This window comes from Pungitius pungitius, chromosome 13 (genome assembly GCF_949316345.1).
Source record: "Pungitius pungitius chromosome 13, fPunPun2.1, whole genome shotgun sequence".
NCBI classification, from domain to species: Eukaryota; Metazoa; Chordata; class Actinopteri; order Perciformes; family Gasterosteidae; genus Pungitius; species Pungitius pungitius.
Window position 1 is genome coordinate 8,678,549 of NC_084912.1, and position 22,338 is coordinate 8,700,886.

The 22,338-nt window shown below is 43.8% G+C and overlaps 1 protein-coding gene across 1 annotated transcript; it reads right to left on the reverse strand.

Moving 5' to 3' along the window:
* Window positions 1-331: 331 nt before the first annotated feature.
* crtac1b (cartilage acidic protein 1b) lies at window positions 332-22,276 on the reverse strand. Its single transcript, XM_037465771.2, has 15 exons — window positions 22,135-22,276; window positions 18,982-19,172; window positions 17,477-17,673; window positions 16,986-17,122; window positions 14,849-15,005; window positions 12,814-12,948; window positions 12,572-12,714; window positions 10,154-10,290; window positions 8,256-8,338; window positions 7,951-8,051; window positions 7,678-7,846; window positions 6,757-6,902; window positions 6,401-6,443; window positions 6,139-6,282; window positions 332-5,849 (listed from the first exon to the last, which is right to left on the reverse strand). The coding sequence occupies exons 2-15, from the start codon at window positions 19,164-19,166 to the stop codon at window positions 5,719-5,721; spliced, it is 1,908 nt and encodes a 635-aa protein (XP_037321668.2). The 5' UTR covers window positions 19,167-19,172; window positions 22,135-22,276; the 3' UTR covers window positions 332-5,718.
* Between the last annotated feature and the right edge of the window lie 62 nt (window positions 22,277-22,338).

Below are 22,338 nucleotides of genomic sequence, written 5' to 3' on the forward strand. Positions count from 1 at the left end.
ATTGAGATTTATGTCTCAATATTATGACAGACATGCTCATGGAGCATCTACTGCCGTGATTACTAGAATAACAGAATAATAACAGAATAACAGTTTAGAGGCGGAGATCAAATGTATTTACAGGTAATTTCTCAATGTAAATGCCATGTTTTCTATATTTATCTTCTACTGTATTGGAAAGTGCAGCAACTTTATTCAGACACTTCTTCAGAAAGTTATGTATGTATATGTATGTATGGTGTGTGGTTTCAAGATTGAGATGGTTTATTGTGCAAAATTATATATTTCTTAAAAATGTATAAGAATCTTGATACCAGCATCTTTGAGTGGTTTCAAGTCCTTTCAAGTGCATTAATGTGAAATGCTGCATGACGTGTTTGTAAAGAAATGCCAGATGACAAGAAGCCAAATCCAAGATCAACAAAGTCCCTCTGCTAAGAGAGAGAACTTCAATTTATTATCTTGATGCTGTTTATCTGTTACCACTGGATAATATAAATTAGTATGTCCTTTTTTCTTATATCTTATAAATCATTATTCAGAGCATGTGGAGAGGATTTTGACCTGCCTCTGAGAGATGAATAAAGTGTGATGAAGTTTATTGTGACTGCAGGCGGCTGCTGGTATCTAACAATGTTGGATTTTGAGGTTTTTGTCGAATAATATTGCCGTATTTCCTAGATGTGTAATTGCAACGCTACCACCTTGTTAACTTTATAGGGCGAAAACATGTTAATGTCAGTGGCCAACAATTTATTTAATGTAGGTTGACTTGTTTTATTGAATCTTTTTTTGCAGCGTTTTGCAACCTCTCTAACTACACTTTGTGTAGTGTGTGTGTGTGTGTGTGTGTGTGTAAGAGGCGTTCGGTAGATCCATCATAGCCTGCTCATAAGGCCAGAAATGAACGAGAACATTCTGGCAGGCTCAGTGTTGATCAGGAGTGGAGACTGAACTGATATTTTCTCAGAGGCAGCAGAGGAGTGAAGAAACATCTCAACACCTGTTGGAAAAGGTCACTCTCACGATAACAAACTGCTCTTCATCCCAACACAGAAGTCTTTTGTTACCACGGATCTTTCCCCCCACACTTTCTGCCGCAGTTTGTAGCTGCAATTGTTTCGAGTTTCCAAGTTTTTAGATTCCTTTTGGCTGCACAACACCTTTTTCTGTCCGTTCTACTTCTGCCATACTTTTTCATTCCTTATTTTCTAAACAGGAACTGGACCGCTTTACCTCCTCCACCATATTCTTTTCAGCCTGAGCCACAGAAGCCCGAGAAGGGAAATTGATTGAGTCAAATGTTTATTTCTGAAAATGACAGTTGAAGTATTTCTGGAACACGGCGGCAAACACAGAGCAGGCATTGAAGTGATCTTTACAGTTGTGTTATTGCATTTAATGCATTAAATAGAAAGCTCCTCTGGAGAAGCACTGGTGTCAGAGAAAGGTCAGGCTTGTAGTGACGTTAGAGGAGGATGGTCGTTCCTATATTCTGGGATCACAATCAAATACGCATTTAGTTCACTGCCCTCAAAAAAAAAACAACAACACGGCAACAAGTATTCGGCCACATCGAGTGATTTGTTAACTCGAGTCTCACGAGGCATCAGAACTCTGACTGTACTCACTCAGGCCCAACAAACATGTGTCCACATCTGCCCAACTTCACAATGGTGCAACAAACGGAAGGAATCATTGCTGCTGCTCCCTTCCAAACGCTGTCGGTCTTTGCCCAAAACTGCACTCATGCATAAACTTTTAAAAACGTATATATTTTAAATTTAAAAGATATTTACTGAAAAGATGCATTGACATTCTGCAGTAAAATCTACTTAACTCCTTAGAAGACAAAAAGGTGGAAACTCGTCACTCTTGTTGTCATATTTGATTTATAGTGTTTGGAGACTCCTTCACACCAATCTTTCCTCCTGCTTTGCCGCAGCCCGCCCATCAGCTTTGACATAAGTATCCGCCCATGTTATTCAACCTCTGCGTGACTGACAGCCCGTGTGAAGGCAAATAAACGGTGCTGGTGATCACTTCTGCTTCCCCTCCGGACCGACCCACGGGCTCCAGCCTGCGCACAGTTTGCATGTTCATGGCTTTTTCAGACAAGTGGATTGGACAAATCATATATATTTTTTAAATTACCCCCATATAATAACATTACTGTCACCAAGTTCAATGCTGCGGACTGGAAACACGGCAGCGTCTCTAAAAAAAGACCCTCAAACAGGTTTAAAACTATGACTTGGGTTGACTTTGATCTGCGTTATTTGAAACTTTTCTGCTTGCTTAAGATTATTATTATTTTTTTTAAATGAGTGAAAGTTACCCAAATTCTGCATGATTTGGATGAAGCGACAAACTGGTTCAACAAGTATGATCTCGCTCCTCTTGTTTGTGTCCACCATACTTTGTTGTAGAGAAGCGGCGTGGTCAGACTCACAGGTTTCAGCAGCTACTGTATTCAGTACAACCCTGACTTAAGGAATAGAAAAGATGGCCAGCAACAAACAAAAGCAATAAAAAAAACTAAAAGAAAAACCTTTTGCTTATTCCACACGAATTTGCTCCAGCCTCTTGTCTCTTTGTAGGTTAAAGAAAAGGAAACAGCAATTTTGTTCAACTAAGCTACTTACCAGCCAACTGTTGTTTGTTATGTCTTTCATGCTCAAGTAGCTAAAGCTGTAGATGTCGTTTTCTTTTAGTTCCCGGGCACAATGCAATGAGTCAAATGAATTCCAATCACAGGACTTGATATGTGCCTAAACAATCATGGGAATGTAGAATTGAGTGTTAATTTGATTACAGGCCACAACAAACCCAACGCATCACCAGAATTAGTGCTGAAGACACAGGAGACGTGAGTTTGCACACCGCCCCACTCCGCTCCGAAAAGCCTGCTCGCTAGTTTGCATCAGGAGCAAGATGGTTTTCACAAAACTAAAGCTAAAGTAAACATACATACTCTTTGGCTGCAGCTAAAGTAAATGGCCACTAAGTTTATACATCCACATTCATACGGCTTTTTATACTTGTCTCCTTCCGCTCTTTTTTCCCTGGTAATTTCAATAAAGTAAACACATTTTCTTAACATTCATATCTGATTTTCTGTCATTTTGTGGAAAAGCTTTGTGGCGCATGAACATTGTGCAATTGCTACTTGTGGGACATTTTATAATTAGTGGTTTGAAGCTCGTCCGGAAAGAAAAGGGCATTTGGGTTATTTTTCCACACGGAGCACATGCTAACACTGAGTACACACACACACACACAGACACACAGAGACACACACACACAAACAGACACACGCTGGTCCAAATCCCCCTGAAACCCACACATTGAGCATTGTGTTTCAGGTTTTATTTTTTTACATATGGACATCACTGCAATTCTTTTAGCAGAAAGGAACACATCTGGATCCTCTGGGGCGCAAACAATGCCGTGACAGTGACCATGATGCTCGCACAGACCCACGCACACACACACACACACACACCATTCATCCTGCACATCATTGGACATCAATCAGGGACATTGTTACGGTACATTTCACAGAATCACAGAGCGAAAAGCTTAGCTGTGTGAATTCTACTGTTGTTGTAGTTTCTATTTAACATGTTGTATTTCTACCTTTACTTTTGTAGTCACTCACATCCACGTTATCCCATAAACGTGTAACCATAGCGTTAAGCATGCCTAAAGTGGTTCAGCAAAATAATCCGTCCCTGTGAATATTGTGCTTCATGTTGAATACACACAGAAAAGCATGTAGGTAAGATTTATCAACTATAATTGGTATCCTTTTTCTGCTGTACAAACTTCCTGAAATGCCGGAACCCATTTCAACACAGGAAAAGATAAAGACCGGATTTACACAACCATTTCTTTGACAATATATGATTAAATTGTTTCTTGAGGAAATTAAGCATGAGAATGTAATCAATAGGATTGAGAACACGGATATGTGCTTTTAAAGCGTGCAGTTTAGATAACAACATTCAAAAATGAGACGAAAACGTGGCGTCACTCTCTCCCCTCCACGGAGTCTTTGGCTTACACAGAGACCATGAACACATCTTCAGTGTGGATCCAACAGAGATCAATGGTGAGTCATTTTAACACGTCCATCATTGTTTGCTTAGTAGTTTTTCATGCTCTGATGTCTCTTGGTTTTCATTAAAAACGTCTCAGAGAGAAAAGAGTTCAGTCTCTAAATCTCGACTGAAATGTTTGATATTTACATGTGGCATCTGTGGTTTAGGTCCAACTCATTAGCAGGCTTGGGGACTGATGTCAGTCTGGTGCTGTTTCCTAAATGGAATGTGTGAGGTTTCTGGCCAAATATTTCCAAAATACATAACACTTGCCTCAGCCAGTGAATAGGTAGGAATCCATAAATCATCACACACACACACACACACACTCAGTGCCCGACCAACACTCAATGAATCTATGCGTGGCTGCAGTGTAACTCTGGTAGGATGATTGTGTTGTGCAGTCTCTGCAGTGCAGAGAGGATAGGCTCCCTTAAGTTATCATTAAAATTATACATTGTTATTTGATGTTCACTTATTATTTACACTTGATAGGATAAGGCTGGTGATATATTACCTTAAAAAAAAAGATCATCAAGTTTTTACCCTGCAAAAAAAAAGCATTTAGTCCGCTGTGCCCGTGTTGTTGTTGACATCGTTAAAAACACGTCAGTGAGCAGTGGGTGCATGTTCCTTTGATACTATTCTTTTTGGTCATGCAGTTTATTGCACACTATCAAAGGGTTTCTGAATAAAAGCACAGTTTACTCCTGTTGGAGTAAAAACCAAAATCATTTATAAAAAACTAATGGGGCTGAAGGTAACATAATATGGATTATCACCAGCCTTATCCTTACAAAAAATATATATGTTCCAAAATAAAAAATAAAATGCCTTGTCCCATTATTTATATTTAAATGATGAATTTTGATGTAATATTCACAATAAATATTATAAGCTGTTAATAATTTAGAAATTGCTGAATAAATGATGTTTCAAGTGCACCTTTCGGCTACTTATACTACAAATAAATTAAAATTGCACTTTTTTCCTATTGTTGTGCTCCCACACACATACACGCGTGTTCATATTCTTCAGTGTGCTGCATTAACAAAGCGTTACCTACTATCAGAGACAGATGGTCCGGCATGTGCTCCTCTACCCGACTGCCCCTCTGGGCGCTGCGCTCTCACACCTCACGCACAGAGCCGGAAGCGGGACGCCGTGAGGAGGAACGCGGCGGGGAAACAGATGAGGTCCCAGTGGGACTGCGGTCCGTGGAGCCAGTAGATCTGACTGCTGTACTGTATATGTGCAGAGGTTTATTCGCCACAGCTCCACTTATTGACCTGGCACCGGTTCAGGTCCCACTAAGGTAAGTGTCAGGTGATGACGTGAGGGCTCTGCGGGACACACACACACACACAGTTCCGAACCCCCTAGCTTCCTTCGAGCATGCTCTTTGTGTGTTTCTTTATAGTCCAGAGGGGGGGGGGGGCACATGAGGTGATACATGGCTGAGGTGGGCAAGGGGCAAAGCTGGAAATATAAGATGGAAAAACTACAGCAGAGATCCGCAAAGAATAAGCAAGAGTAGATGTGCAAGTGAAACGTTGAGTTTCTCTACATCCCGATACAGCAGTGGAGAGAGTTAGGAAGAGGAACCGGTTGAAGGCTACGGTAGTCCAGCATGGAGATGGTTAGAGCTGAATAGTAGCACGACGGAGACGGGGAGTATCCAGAAAGAAAGGCCTGGACATTTGCGTTCACTAGAAGACTGCGTCCCCCCAAAGTAAGCCACCTGGGCTGCAGAGAGAGAGAGAGAGATAGAGGGGGGCAGAACATAGGGCAGGGAAAAGTGAGGCAACATGCATATTCACGGCTGAAGGAGAGCTCCCTCACATGGGGGCGGTAGTCATGCAGGACGGCAGGGGGCAGGGAGGGGACACGGTCAGAGGAATGCTAGCACCTCTAAGCCTTTTACTGAAAACCACAGGGATTAAGGCAGTTTAAGGCACCTCGTCCTCTGGAAGCGCTTGCTTTGTTCTCCTGATCTTTGTAATCCAGCTGGGTCTACTGCGCCAGGACCACTCACCCACACAGGCGGACCCGTCATCGTTGGGCTCAAAGCCCTGGTTGCATCTCCTCTTGGCGCGGCACTTGTAGCTGCCGTAGGTGTTGGTGCAGACGGGACGGTCGGAGGGACACACAGTAGGAAACTGGGTACACTCATCTTTGTCTGAGGGAGGGGCAGGTGAGGGAGGGAGGGAGGGAGGGAGGGAAACACGCTTTTTGTCTTAATGCAAAACAAGGACGCAAGCGTAGGGCGGTCCAACAGAAACATCTTTGGGTCTCACCAGTGCAACGGCCATTCTCATTCAGTGCGAACCCGTGACCACACTGTAAGACACAGTCATTCTAGTTAGAAACAAGAACGCTTTGAGCTTAAAAAACAACACCAACAACAATGTGATTATCTATGCGGATGGCAGATTACCTTGTGAAGATGCTCGGATTGAGGGACATTGTACTGGCATTGTTTGACTACACTGATGTCATTAGAGAGGCGGGCTACTGCTGATCAACACAAAGTTATTCTAAAGGATCACCTTAATCCTACAGAGAAATATTTCAGTGGTGAGGAGAGCACTCTTCCACCACGAGAACGCCCCTTAACATGAAGATAATTAAGTCCCACGAATCACGGCTGTACCTCTATTTCCACCGTAGGAGTGACCTCCTCCTCGTCTCTCGGATAGTGGATCTCAAGCACCCTGTTGATGTCTGAAGGCTCCAGGGGTTTCGCAGCTGAACGACCGTCTGGCCAGTACACCTCCACATTGGTGGCAACATCCTTACCTGCTCGCACGAACACACACACACACACACACAGGAACGGTCACACGTCCTTAATTCTCGAGGGCTCGTAAAGCTTCCTCTCTTTTTTTTATGACACAAACACAGTGGGAGAAGAAGTGCCACTGTTCCCTCTCCATTAACCACTTTAATGAGGCATACAGACAGCCCCTCTCCGGAGGGCCTCTGCAACCCTTAATTAAAGTGGCATTTCTAATTTAAACAGATCTTGAGTTACTTTGCCAGACAGTGATCTACTCAGCAGGTGTTCCGTCTGCGAGCCAAAGCATATTTCACCTGCTCGGCTGCCGTGTGACGCGCTGTCATTTAGTGGTGAGGATTGGGTTTACCGGGGGTGATGTGTTTTTTTTTTTTCAAGTGTGTCCATAACGCTGGTAGGTTTAAAAAAAAAGTGCATGTGTGTCAGGAGACAGGGATCTGGTTTCTCCCGGGAAGGCTTCCAGCTGCAGCACCTGTCCACCAACTCTTATGTCCTCTGAGCTTCCAAGTCTCCCAAGGGTGTCCAGTCAGGCTGCAGGTATTAAAACAATGCTTCCCACTGGGAGCTTTCATTTTCCATCCACCACTACACTCCATTTCCCATTTTCTATGCATCCCATATCCAAAGTATAGAGTATTGCAACAGCCTGTTGCAAAAAAAGTTAGAAAACTGAAATTCAATATATTAATACTTTGGAGTTTTAGACAAAAACCAACCGTCAACCTAAAGATTACTGATCTACAGTTTGATGTCTAATTGACGTTTTTAAAAACATACCGAGGCCAAAGTGTGCGACGGGCTCCATCTCACACAGGTACCCCGAGCCTCCGTCGATGATGCGTGTGTGCGGGCCGCTCTTTTTGGTGTACAGCACCACTTTAGCTCCTCTGGCGAAAGCGCCAAACTTGGTCCTGGGAATCACTCGCAGCCAGGCATTGGTGGTCCCCTGAGACACAGACACGGGGTGAGAAAACGTAGGAGCACGGCTAAGACGATGGTTGAGTGTCCCGCTGACCTGAAGGCTTTTTCGGACGTCTCGCGGACACTCACCTGGTTTACTCTGTAGACAGACAGCGGCTGTGCTGCACTTTCGCCGTGAGAAATCAGCAGCTCCAGGCGGCCGTCGCCGTCAAAATCCGTGGCCACGGCTCCTGTAACGATGCAACCAAACGGTTTATTATCCTCACGCAGGGGAGCATGAAATGTCAGCAGTCACAGAACTAATTATGTGGAACAAGTCTTCTTTTATTTTATGGCGGCTCGGAGGATCCCCCGGTGGAGCTCTGGTGCCATCTGATGGCGCGGTGCTGGATGAGCAGGTGTGAGGATGTTCTTGTGCTCTGGAGTCCACTCACCGGTCCCTCGTCCTTCGGGCTCCGAGGCCTCCCCGATATTCAGCTCTTCTATTTGGGGGTCTCCGTGCTCTCTCCTGCTCACCCTATCAAATCAATGTCACACAATTGACTCATCATAACTTCTTAAAACAGTAATACAAATGCCACTGCGTGTGTGTAAGTTTCTTTCTAAAACTCTGTAATTTAGGTACAGTAAGCGTAGTCAATGTACCTGAAAACTGCAGTTACTAGTTACTCTACAGATTGGGATTGTAAAAGCTAATCAATTCTTATGAAGCAAACTACCTAATAATACGTTAGTCACATTGGTTCCCCTCACGACCGAAAGAACTAGGTCACATGTACAAGCGGCCGAAATGGGTTTCCTCAGGAGGGTGGCTGGCGTCTCCCTTAGAGATCGGGTGAGAAGATCAGCCATTCGCAAGGAGCTCGGAGTAGAGCCGCTGCTCCTTTGCGTTGGAAGGAGCCGTTTGAGGTGGTTTGGGCATCTGGTAAAGATGCCCCCTGGACGCCTCCCTTGGGAGGTGCTCCAGGCACCACCTGGTCCTGGGTCACTGGGGAAGGCCCAGGACCAGGTGGAGAGATTATATCTCTGCACTGGCCTGGGAACGCCTGGGGATCCCCCAGTCAGAGCTGGTACATGTGGCCCGGGATAGGGAGGTTTGGGGTTCCCTGCTGGAGCTGTTGCCCCGGCGATGAGGATGGATGGATGGGTTCCCCTCAAACAGTTGCAACATTAAATTTTCTTTGAATGTTTTTGCATCTGTGATAACATTTAATTAAGGTAATTTGTGATGATAATTGTGTAAAAATCATATTTAAATTATAATATATGCTCACTTTAACAATGGTTGATAAATGATGAGCGGATGATAAGTGCTTTCATTCCACTTCCCATCACATTCATTTCATATGTCGTCCCTTTCATATTTAATACAAGTGGGAACCACTTATATGTTTATTAGTATGTGTTGATACAAACGTAATGAAATATCCTATTCTAAATAAATAACTATTGATTATAAATATATATATATATAATAAATATATACATTAACTGATTGTTTTTTCAGTATTATTGTTTGGGGTTTTAATGGATTTTCATGGTCATCTTCCTGAATAGATTTTGGTCAAAAGTTGATGTTTTAGAATAATCCCTCGGCTTGAATGTCTTCTTAAAGAAAATAATGACTTTTGTGATTTTACTTTCAGTGATGAATCGTTTAAATTTCCCGGTTTCTTCAAGTTAACATTTAACTTGCAACAGTGCTGATCTCGCCTGTTGACCCCTTTCAATGCATCCAAATATCGATTAGTTGTTTTCTATCTCTATGCCAAAGAGCAGATTTTTAATAGCGGATTCATCTTCACGTTGTGGAGCCACAGGCTGCGGTGCAGTGACCCTCATCATGTCCAGAAAGACAGATTAACCTCCAATGACCCGGCATATTCATATCCAGCACTGATTATCTATTCTCGGTATGAAGTGACCCACCACCTCATGGTGATTTTCAAAATGACTTCTGCATCCTGTTCAGTGAATGTGCCAGTCCACATTTAAATTCAGATAGAATAGTTTATTTACTACTAAGACTTAACACTGGATATCGTATTCACTGTATTGCATTTTGAAGGCTGAGTTCATTAATATTATCAAGGGAGGAAGAAAAACTGTGATCCAAAAGGAGACCTAAAACTCTTAATGAAAGATTCATTCATGTGTGGAGGAGGAGGCAGGCCAGACTAGATAAGTATCCTTCGCTGGCAATTTTTAATTCTCCAAGCCATGTTTAAGAATATTAAACAAAGACAGTAGTCCATTAAGCTCTCAATCAAAACGCTATTGAACCTTAGTATCATACTTTTTAACATGCGTGTGTAAATATGCGTGTGAGGACCTAAAGAGCCTGTTGGCGGAGGGGCCCCTGTAGGCGATGTTATTGAAGAAGACCTCCATCTCGTTGTCATTATCAAAGTCAGCAGCCATGACGGTGCGAACCGGGGATGGCATAGAAAACTTCTGGGAAGCAATGTCCTGAGAAAGAAAGAAAACACACACATCACACCAGTGACGCACAGACACAGTATTTTACAGAAGCCAAACAAATGCATCAAGCATTTTTGTTGTGCTGTTAAAAATACCTTTTCATCCACCAAATAGTAAGCACAGACTTGACCTGCGCTGCAGGTTTATGGATCATCTCAATGTTTCTTTATTAGAATGCTTTTCATATATAAAAAGCATTCAGCGTTTAGGAAGATCAATTAAAATTCTTCTTACTGGGAAAGATGATGTTGATGGCCAAAATGTATCAGTATTTTCACTGAAGCCGGTTGTTAATCCAGCTTTATGTATTTATGTTACACTGTGAATACACTGGCAATTTTTGGAATAAGTGGAACAGGATGAAACGAAATCATATGATTATCTTTTGAAATCGTCGCTTTCCCTGTGGTGCTCGTTACCTGTGTTTTTCTGTTTCTGTTCCATTGTGTATCTTACTCATCGTTTTACCATGTAAAAGTGTCTTTGAGTACCTAAAGCGCTGTAGATATAAAATGCATTATCAGTGTCATCAGTTGACGCTTCACAGCATCATTGGAGCGGCAAAGGTGATTTGAGACAAGCTCAACTTATTTTTTAAGCGCATCAGTCACGTGAGTGTGTGTGTGTGTGTGTGTGTCAGCCTGTTGATTCATGTCACCTTCATTGAAAATGACTTGTAGCCTGTTTATGTGTTGTTCAATCTTCACAACAGGGCCATCAATAATCAGGGGCCCGGCCTTGAGTTAGACGTTGATCCGTCATCTGCTCACTCACTCACTGTAACTTACCCTCCGAGGCGGGTGAGCATCACCTAAAGCTTAAAAGAACAAACTTTTTTATTTTTTATTTTTCATATCTATGGCAAAAAGAAAGACTGTCGCCCCGAAAAGTCTCCCCAGCAGAGGAGTTTTTGCAGGAGAAAGTAACGGGTATCTTTGTGCTTCGGTGACCCGGTGATAAGTCGGGGAAGAGTTATAGAGCAGCCCTTCACTCCCTCCAGTATTTACTCCCTGTTTTAATTATAAGGCTCATAAAGCCGGGGCCGGGGAGGGCTCACAGTGACCTTCTGCTTCTCAGGTGAAGGAGAGGGGATGGCCGACTGAGGGCCACAAGGGAGGGCCAGTTGTGCATTTACTATATTACATGGTGAGTGAATAGATATTTCATAATGGAACAGAGAGGAGACCCTCACCAATCAAACATAGAGCACAGAAACGCAAAAGCCAAAATGGTTTGAGAATTACTGTTTGATTATTTTGAATAATATCTTTAATTACTATAGATGTGTGTGCGGGTGTGATTTGCATATGTTTTGAACTTACTGCAGGGAAAACCTCGGCAATAGATTTTAATTAAAGCTCAAACGGGCGTAATCTGCACTTTCTGCTGCACAGTCGAGCTGCTGTTTCAGCCCAATTTAATTAGCGGTTTACTGGAGTGATACAACAGCTTCATTATACACGCCAAAGGTCAACACAGTTGGCAGGAGTGTCAGCATGTGTGGGGGGGAGGGGCTCTTTAATGGGTTGTGGGTACGCGATTTAACAATCTTGGTTTATAAAAAAAATGAAAATGGCGAGATAATTCAATTTTTCGTTTGTGTGCGTCTTAGACTTTGTTGTCTTTATAAGTGTGTGTGTGTGTGTGTGAGTCACACTGATGGAATTGACTCTGGGCTAAGCGTCACACATTAACCCATTATTTGACCCCTATAAACATGTCTTGTGTGACATTTATCTCTTTTGGGAAAAGATGCAGTCGCAGCTGCTAACGGATAAATCACAAAACCGCCGTAGATTTACACGCAGCATTGCCCGTCTCTGTGTTTAGCGCCGTTAAACCTACAGCACAAACACATGCACGCTGCCGGAGTGGTCTATGGTCCAGTCGATGGATGTCCATTCGTCTTTAAATGCCACTCAATCGCATAGTTAGCCCAAACCACGCCGCGCTAATTCACAAGCCTTTCTTTAGCATTTATTGAAAGTATGCTTCAAGCCACGTGCTACTACGTTTGTTTGGCAGCATCCGTAATTTGGGGGCCGTATTCTGAAGAATTTTGTAAATAAAGCACACAAATCAGAAATTCATGCCGAATCTGAGCAGCTTCTGGTGAGAGAAGATATGGACGTTTCTGTCGACTTTTTATATGTGCAATTTAAATTTCCTTTTGGAATCCCGGGCAGCCTCGTCCCCTTTTAACGGGAATATTTGGGACGGATACATCCAGCCGTGACTGTATTAAATAACCAGGATGGACGGGACTCACCTTAAACTTCTGTTTGCGGTTATTCAGCTGCATGTACAGGCGATGGGGTCCGTTCCAGTTCCCATAGACGATGTCCGTTTTTCCGTCGCGGTTGAAGTCTGCCAGAGCGACCCCTCTACCATGCTGCATGGGGTCCTCCACGCCTGCAAGCATTCGGTGACACATTCAAAAAATCCTTTGTCGTTGCCTGTGATTGACTCATCCGAGGCTGTGATTGGTCGAACTGTTCACGATGCCCTCACCAGCCAGCTGTGCCACATCGCTGAAGGTCCCGTCTCCGTTGTTCTTGAACAGGAAGTTGGGGCCGTACTCGTTGACGCAAAATACGTCGGACAGGGTCTGACTGACGATGGGCCCCACCACGACACCTCGCCCCCCTTAGCCGACGCAGACAGAGAGATTGGGATCAGCGGCAAGACTCAATTATATATTTAAAACCAGGTGAGAACTGAGTCAATTTGAGGCGGGAGAGGGGAAGCGAGGGTGTGAAGAGAGGGAGAGAGTTCAGCGCCACAAAGTGAACGACGGAAAATCATTACTGTCTTTCCAGACCATTTCCCCCCAGCATGGCATATCTCTGCTGACACACACACACACACACACACACACACACACACATCTAGCACAAACAAGTAAAACTAACAAAAAGCGCATGTTGACAATCTTTTGCGTTTTTCTTACATACAAAATTTTCTTGAGAAAAAATCAGTGTGCCTGTTCCATGCACTGTTAATAACACCTGAGAATCTTCCAGTGACATTCTGCAGAGTGAGGTGTCTCCTTAAAGAGTCTCATCTGAGACCAACGCAGTCTAATTATGGAGTTGAAAGGGCTCTCATTGCCCCTCCAGTGTGCACAGTCAGTGCCGCCAGTCAGGACCCGCTGCCGACTCACCGGCCCGCTCCATCAGCCCAGACAAATATCCATCGCCCCCCTATTGTCATAAACCACTAATGTCCCCCCAGAGATATGTGACCATTAGATATGCAACTTTGCCACCTGTCCCTCTGCTCTGATTAACGGCGGTTTGATGACAAAGCACATCGTCCACAGCCATTCTGGGGCTGGTTCACGCTGCCCCTCCGGAGACGTGGATGACACGGTGAACGCAAAGAAATCCATCGATGATGGAGATTTATTCTGTTATTTTCAAATACAAAGTCATCTCCCATGTCCAAAAATTAATTGGACATCAGCGTCAAGGACTTTTCAATGGTTTCAATATAGTATCGAAGAGGCAGCGCTGTTATCCAAGAAACAAATCAGAGGGAAATCATTCATCTTGGCATTTATTGTCTCCTCTTCGATACCAAAACAGGCATCAATCACAGGGTTAAGGGACATGTTGATCCAAGTGGGCAGAGGGGCGGTGATGAATTTCAGTGCTTCTAGTGATCTATTTCAAGGTCATCCACTCAGTTTCAAGGGTATTTAAGACAATAGTATCTTGGTGATGAAATTTACACTCCAAAACACAACAAATGATCCATGAGCGAAAACAAAGTGCTCGGTTTTGTGTGTCTGAGGCAGTTTGAGGTTTGTGTACAAATGAAATAGATGAAACTGAAACAGACTTAACTTTCAGAAGCTTGTAACTTATACTGCTAAAACAGCTTTTGGGGTGAACGGTCGCATCGACAGGGAAGGATGTTTTCTCTCCACTGATTCCACTGGCGACTCAATTCCTGCAATCGGTACGAGTGATCACTGGACCAACCCCTAAAGCGGCGTCCTCTCCCGATAACGACATATAAGCTCCACACAAACACTTTCAAACTGACTGAGGTGATGAAAGGCAAATCAAATAGTCGGCGCCGTGGTGACGCACGTCGTTGTATCCACACCTTCAGAGGTGTGAGGTAAGTACAGCAGGCCCCCGTGATGGATGCCATCTCTGCGCCGCCGAGCGGGTCTGATGTACGAGGGTGTCGCCCTTCGCCTCAGCTTCCCTTCGACTTTGGCTGAAGCGAACAGCTGACGGGGCCAAAAGATCTCTTTTAAAACTCTCTTTCTTTCTTCTCACGCTTAAACTCATCTAGTTCGCCTTCATATCCCCCCCCCCCTCACCTGGCACCTTTCCAGCCCCCCCTCTCTCTGCAGTTGATGAGATTCCATGAGTGCAGCAACCACATGCTCATAGCATCCTCTACAGATGTGTGTGTAAATCAGACTGAACTCGGGTAGTGCTGGATGAAGATCTACATCACTCACACACACACACACACACACACACACTCACACACACACACACACACAATTTAATTTCAGCCTACCTACCGGTGAACTTGTTGACTCCGGCCTGCTCTGCCACGTTGGAGAGGACAATGACGCCCTGTGAAAGATTGCTGGCTGCCTCATCCATTTCAATAAGAGCATGAGGACCCACGCTGCCACTTGCATAGTTGGCTATGTAGATGGCATACCGCCCGGTTCCCTGCAGGGGACAAAAAGGTTCAAGAACTCAGAAGGTTTTAAAGACACCCGGCACCTTTCTGTCCTTCGGTCCTCTTTCAAACAGCCATGTGCACACGGTTCATGAACGGTTATAAACTCGTGTTGTGAGCCCCGGACCCCTCCCCTCGCATTCCACTAACCTTCTTTTTCTGTGGCAGGTTGGTCCCTGAGTATGTAAATCTGTTGCTTTAAATAAAATAAAAGCCAAATATAAACCTGGGCATAGTAGCTTTAAGTAAATCTAAAACATATTTCCAAGTGTTATTTCTTTGAATATAATGTTCACCTTTACCTAATCAACACTTTTCTTTCCCTTTTATCTCCCTTTACCCGGTTTCATACCTTTCACACTCTCTCTCTCAGCCTCTCTTCCTACTCCTTCCTCTGCCTCCCTTTGGAGATTAATTTCACACTCCATTATCAGTCAGAGTCCCTGCAGACACAAACTCACAGACGGAACCACACTAATAGACTACACACTGGATTCCAATGAGCTTTCCCACTAGGCCTTACATATTTCAATCAATACAAACACATGCACATATGCAAAAACACGCACACATGCATACACATTTCACTGGTTACTTTGCTAGATTTTTTTCAAGACAAGAAAAGTAAATGAGTCTAGTTGATGTAAATGTCATGAAGCGTCACATTATGGCCATTATGGAGCACACACGCACACTTGCAAACACACTCACGCACACACTCGCCGCACCCACAAAGTTGTGCACGGAATGGGAATGAACTACAATGAAAGACCTGAAGGCCACTGGCAGTTACTTAACAAACTTAAAAGTCAACGATTTTTCAATAAATGTTCACCCGAGGCTAATTTCGGTCCCTGGAATTGGCATTTAGAATAGTGTGACATGCATGAATGTAAAGTGCATGCAGGTGCAGGGATACGATACTGTGTGTCTTGTACATCAGTCGTTCACAGCCATCACTGAAGAGTCTGAATGAGCTCCCACAACTAGTGTGGCCTTTCAATTCTTTTGTTTTGAAAGGTGCTTCTTCTGCATCAGATTTAAAGTATTCTGGCTTTTAGAATCCACTTCATCAGAATCCTGTTACTGCCTGTCAGTGCAAAGAAGTGAACTTATTCGTAATGATGGCACACTATTCACGAGTAAGCAAGACCAATCACATGTTCAGGTTTGGGAAATGCAGATTCATCGTTCCAAATCTCTAGTAATAAAACTTGCTCAGCAATAGGAAAATGTATTCTCTCTCTCCGTCTGCATGGAAGAACACACATCAGGGGTTTGGCTTCGTCTAAAAGCATTATGCCATTAAAAGCAAATATCTTTCCAGTCTGGCAGCTGCACAACCTATTCGTGTTCAGTGAGATGGGACTGTGGTTAAAAAAAATAAAAAAAATCTATTGTAATCCCTACTGTCCTCTTCCCACTATCACTTTATTTATCCGTCCCCTGATTGCAAGCGAGAACTGTATGCGTGCGTGTGTGCGAGATAAGAGACAGAGACAGAGTGTGTCAGTCGGAAAGAGAGAAAAAGGGAAGTAAAGAGGGAAGAAAACAATGGAAAAAGAGACTGAGAGAAAACGCTACGGGCAGAAAGCGGTAGTGTGCAGTCATCACTCCTCCCCTCGTACGCTGTTCTATAAAACAAACGAGCCCTGGCTTGTGTAATTACACTGGTGCGATGGACAGAAGAGAGAAAATGGCACACCATTCCCCCAAATGAACTGTCATAGAACATGCAGAGAAGGGCGGCGTAGGCCGGGCATGAGTTATCACTGGTAAACAAACAGAAGCAACCATGCATGTACACAGAAGACACTCTGGGGAGTGTGTGTGTGTGTGTCTGAATCTGCATACACTCCACTTTTCCTGTGTGTTTTCTGTCTGTGAGAGTGTCTCTGTGTGTGTGTGTGTGTGTGTGTGTGTGTGTGTGTGTGCGTGTGTGTGTGTGTGTGCGCGCGTGCATGTGGTACCTTTCTGTCCACACAGGCCACTGAGCGCCCAGCCATCCGGTTGGCCACATCTCTGTGTTCGTTTATGTCGTCGTTCAGCAGATCTTCAAAGCGTCCATTGCGGAACTTGAACAGCTTGTCAGAGTATGTTGCCCGACCTTATAGGGAGAAGATAGGGAGAAGATAGGGAGGGTAAAGAGGCGTTGTGCAATGCTAAAACCGCGGGTGATTGGAAACACAAGAGCTTGTTGGCGCCGGAAAATGACCTCTATCATTTTTTATTTTTTTTTGTGTGTGAGGTTTTGTAGTTTTGACAGTGTGCGCTTTGTAGCTCTCCAACTGATTAATAGCAGCACAAAGCGTATCTGTTATCTGATGAAGATAAGCTCAATATCTGCATAATGATTCTCCTCTTTTGTCTGCGTACAAGACAAGAGGCTCAACCATCGTGGGAGTGTGTGTGTGCACACATGCGTTTTGTGTACCGGTGTGTGTGAAAGCATGGGCTGTACCAGAGAAGGCGTTATTGGTGTTCAGAACATAAATCTCCTCCCGACCGTCTCCGTCGATGTCGCACGCCGTCACTCCGATGGCGTTGCCTTGGCGATCTCTCAGCGCGTAGAACGGGGAGCTGCGGTTGTCAACGGCGATGTTGAGAAGCCTTTTCTGCTGCTTGTTGTATTTCAGCACCAGGTTCGGGCCGTTGTAGCTGTCAACAGGCAGCAAAGGCACAGCGATTACATTTGCATTACTTGTCATGCAGTGAGATTTTTTTTCTTTCTTCATTTGTATACAAGATTAAACTGATGGTCACTGCTGCTGGAGGCTACTGTAACTCGTTGCAGGGAGTTGCATTGTGGGTTGTGTGTATTTTTGAATAGAAGAAATGCCTCGGATGAAAAAAGTTGATATTTCTGTTTCTGTGCATCAATTTGAAAACTTCTGAAAGGAGGTTTTAAAATGATCCAACTAGTCCAACAATGTCAGCAACACAGGTGCACTAATGATGATTTGCAATCTGCAGTTTTAAGCCCATATTATTATTATAGTAGCATAGCAAGACTGAAAATGAGGCCTCACAAAGCATTTTTTGTATTATCCTAATCAAATACATAATTTATTTTGACTTTCTTAAATTAAAAAGAAATGCTTAATTAATATGAATTAAACATATAAATGTTTTAGTTATGTAATATTAACTACTTAGCGCTTCTCTTCTAAACAATTCTCAAATCAAACAGAACATAAGTGCCTCTGTGATATCTATTAAATCTGGCTGAAAAAAAGATCTCCTTCAAACAAGATTCACCACGACAATTTACCTTCACTAAATACTCAAATTGCAGGCTTCTCTCACTCACTTCGAGGAACTGCCACACCTGATGGTTGTGTGTGTGTGTGTGTGTGTGTGTGAGTTGCTTTTGCACATAGTATCTTGATGCAGAATATTCACTCATGTTTATGGTTTGATCTATGAAGACATTAAACGCTTTTCTCTTGTTGGTTTTAAGAGAATTGTCAAACAAAAGTGGGACCACAGTGACTTTGCGTGACTTTGAGTGACTTGTCCCTCCTTTGTCTGTATAGTAAAAAGTGACATCAACTGATACACTTTGATTCTGCTAATCCCAATGAAATTGCATCCATCCCGAGGTTTATCCTGTCCGGGATACCTGCTGAATAGGGTAGCTGGGCTAAATTACATTTACTAAGCAGGGTCGTTTTGGTCCATCTATATTCTGTTAAGCATTGGGAAATTCATTGCCGCTTCACTGGATGAGGCTGACTTGCCAAACTGTTCCCATCAATGACGCTCCATCCAATCACATCAATTTTCATCAGCTGAGTGAGCCGCAGGGCACACTACCATCTCTTTTGCCTTTGTCTTCAACCTTTAGCTTGGAAAATGAATACGCACTTTTATTTCAGTCTCTAACGAGAAAAGAATCGCGAATCGTGATATTAAGGATCGAGGTTTCACTAAGCTTGAACGAAAGGTAACAATAGCGCTTCTCACCCCGCCACAAACATCTCCAGGTCTCCGTCCCCGTCCACATCAGTGACGGCCACGCCGTAGTTGAGCTGGGTGGGGTTGTTGTCGTAGTCGGGAGGAAGGACGGTCTTGGTTATAGCTGAGAACATGGGCTCTGATCGCTGAGCCGAGGACATGACAGGCAGGAGCACGAGCAGCCGCAGCAACATCCTCACCTTAGAGGGAGAACACACTGTTTTTTAATAGAAAATGATGAATACTAGGAGGGCTACCGCCATGCCCTTTGTCCTGCCTTAAGTGCAGCGATGATCTGCTGTGGTATGAAGAATGTGAACAATGCCGATACATCTGTGGAAAACACACCTGAGAACATCACAGTTCCCATCCAACAAATTCACCCTTTGACTGAAACAGTTTTCCTGCCTGTTGAGGCAAATGAGACTCAAATAAAAACTGTAAGTCACACACTTGCAAACCACAGCAGATGCTTTTGTCGCTAATTCTCCACATCCATTGTCAGGCAAACATCGGCGGATCGTTGGCAGCGCTTCCTCCTACACTCAGACATAAGGATGAAGATATACCACCACAATCAGCAGCGTTCTGCAGGGTTAGATCTGAACAACCCATCACAGGCGGACGGCTGAGGAATTACTGGACGGAAAATCCATACATGAGGCCGGGCATTAGCCAGAGGCCAAGTGATCACAGGGGAAACCAATGATGTGATATAACCGCACCAAGGTGCCGTTTCCCTTTAGAGACAGTGACCAAGTCTAAACTGGGAAGGCTTTTTTTTGGATGAAAGGGCATGTGTGATGTGCAAGTGTCCTTTTAGTGGTCAGCAGATGAAAGGTGAACATGGAGGAATCGACCCAATCGACTTGTGAAGTGCAGGCAGGTAGAGGGGAGCCTTCTGATCCTCGGACTGAAAAGAGAGGAGAGAAACTCGACTGAGAACGAGAAAGGTCACCTCATTAAGGCTAAAATAAAAACTCTCATCACCAACTGCGCTGCAAACACACACACGCACACACACACACACACACACTTAATAGCATTTACAAGCTGACTCCTTGATTTGCTCTGCCAATGGATTTATGTGTGCAGCCCTCGTCATAGAGCTCATTCCATTGAGCCGTTCCCATCTCTGCTCCAATACTGCTGCAGATTTCCCCTTTTCTTCCCTATGTGTCCGGGTGATGTATGGCTCTTTAACATCTCCCTCCACAATTCAATTTAAGATAAAACCGCATTGCCGTTTGAGTAATACTCTCAAAAGCACGTCTGCAGGGAGAGGAAGCACCTCCGCTGACACCTGCAGAAATATGGCCCCGGCCAACGCTAGTTCTGCTGGCACGCCGCGCAGCGATAACGCCGACTGGGGAGCTGGTAGCGATGTGTGTAGACGGTGGCTGTTAGCAACAAGGGTTAATTAACAACACTGGGAGCTCAAGATGAGGCGATTTCCCCCCTATTAGAGCAGGATGTAATGACAAATGGGCCGAGGAGTGCCAGACTAAAGAAGGCCGCTTCACAGACTGTCTCCTATACGGCACGTCAGAATGGGGCCGATAGCCATTAATTAAAAGAGAAGGAAAAGGAAAGTTGAAAAGCAACAAGAAAAGTGTGGTGCAGAAAGGTTCACTCCAAGTATTTGTTGATGTGAGGAAGTGTTTGGACGATACTTTTAAGATTAACAATTAGACGGCCAAACACCTGCTCCTAAATAATAGATAAACAATAAAAAAAGAATGATATAATAAATGACTGGGCTGTATTCCCATGGTGGATCGATAGATGGATAGATATTCTATCGTACAACAAAATACTTGTATAGATTTTGGGGGGAACTTAAAACGTAATATATAAGCACAGACTTTAACTGGAGCATATTTCAGTTTGACACCTGACTGAAATAAAAACATTAAATATTGCCAATAATTCAGCCATAAAAAGTAATAACTGGTGAAAGGATGGATATAGAAAAAGGGCATATTGGGTATTGGCCGGACAAAATGCTGTACTATTTCATCCATTCAAGGACATACATTCGCTTTTCCCCACTTTTACTGCAGTGAGGTAAGGACAACCCACTTGAATCACCAAGTCAAGTTGTAATGTGATTCCAACAATTGATGCATTTGTAGGACGTTATCTCCGCGGGGTCAACAACGGTCCCCACTAAAAGAACAGGAAGCCTCAAATAAAGTAATTTGTAGTAAAAGAGCCATGAAATAGTCTTGAGAAAAAAAAACAAATTGTTTGAGGCAGAGAAATGTTTGCGATCTGATTATTCATGTTGGCATCGAGAGGCCATTACCAGAGCGTGCAACATCAGCATGTGCTTTCTGGAGCGTTCAAGCCCAGCTCCGATCCTGATAACACTGCGACAAAGAGCCACAACATCTTCCTTTTCAGACGCACGCTTCCAGAAGCTCTTCTGAGGGAAGGACACCATCACTGCAGGACACACACACACACACACACACACACACACAAAGTGCTGCACCAGTCTCAGTGAATTACACTTAGCCCTCAACAATTGCCATTAATGTTAAGCTCCAATTCATCCATCATTTACCACAGCGGATAACAGACAATAAAACACCTCATTCCAATGCAGACAGTGCAGCAACTCACAAAAGAGTCCAAACTGCTTCTCGACACAGGTAACATCTTTTGAAACACTTTATGTGCAATGGAAAAAAAATGATTATTTAGTTTTGCGAATCTCTATGAAAAAGTTGCACGCTTAAATTTCTCCTCAATGTGGTACATTTTCAATATGAGGATGATTTATAGTAACAAAAAATAAACATAGAGAATATCTTTATATCTATTATGCTATTTTTCATTATAAAATGTTTCCTTAAATAGATTCACAGATTTAAATGAATAAAAGTAAGAGCATAAAGCAAACAAATGAAAATAGGCAACTGTTAGAGGAAAAACCCCCCTGGTTGAAGCAGTAATAGATGATAATAAAATGCACCGAGCTGTTTGAATTCAAACTGACAGTCTCTCAATCTGCTGAATCCCTATCGGCTCCGCGCAGGAAGTTGAAGTGGATTCCGGACGGTGAGGAACTTTCCGTCGGCTCCTCTGCAGCAGATCCCCGCGGAGCGCTCACAGAGCGACCAGGAGCCTCAGCAGCAGGCAAACTCAGGTACTCACAGATGCAGAGACGCCCGGAAACACCCGACAAATCCTCCAGCGATGGACAGCAGCCAGCAGAGGGAGAGCGAGGCAGACGGTGTCGGATTCGGTTAATTTTGCGGTGGGTGCCGCGGTTATCTCGAGGGTTTTCCCCCACTTATTCCCTTTACACAACTTCCAAAAGATTTGCTTTATGAAATGACTTGTGTGGCATTTGAGCCA

What these genes read in the sequence shown, in the direction of transcription:
- crtac1b (XM_037465771.2), bottom strand. Translation starts at nt 19,166, where the DNA reads ATGTTGCTGCGGCTGCTCGTGCTCCTGCCTGTCATGTCCTCGGCTCAG. An exon ending in GCCCGAAGGACGAGGGACCG is followed by an intron (nt 8,052 to 8,255) that starts GTGAGTGGACTC and finishes GCATCGTTACAG; the next exon opens with GAGCCGTGGCCACGGATTTT. An exon ending in TGAGAATGGCCGTTGCACTG is followed by an intron (nt 6,283 to 6,400) that starts GTGAGACCCAAA and finishes CCCCTCCCTCAG; the next exon opens with ACAAAGATGAGTGTACCCAG.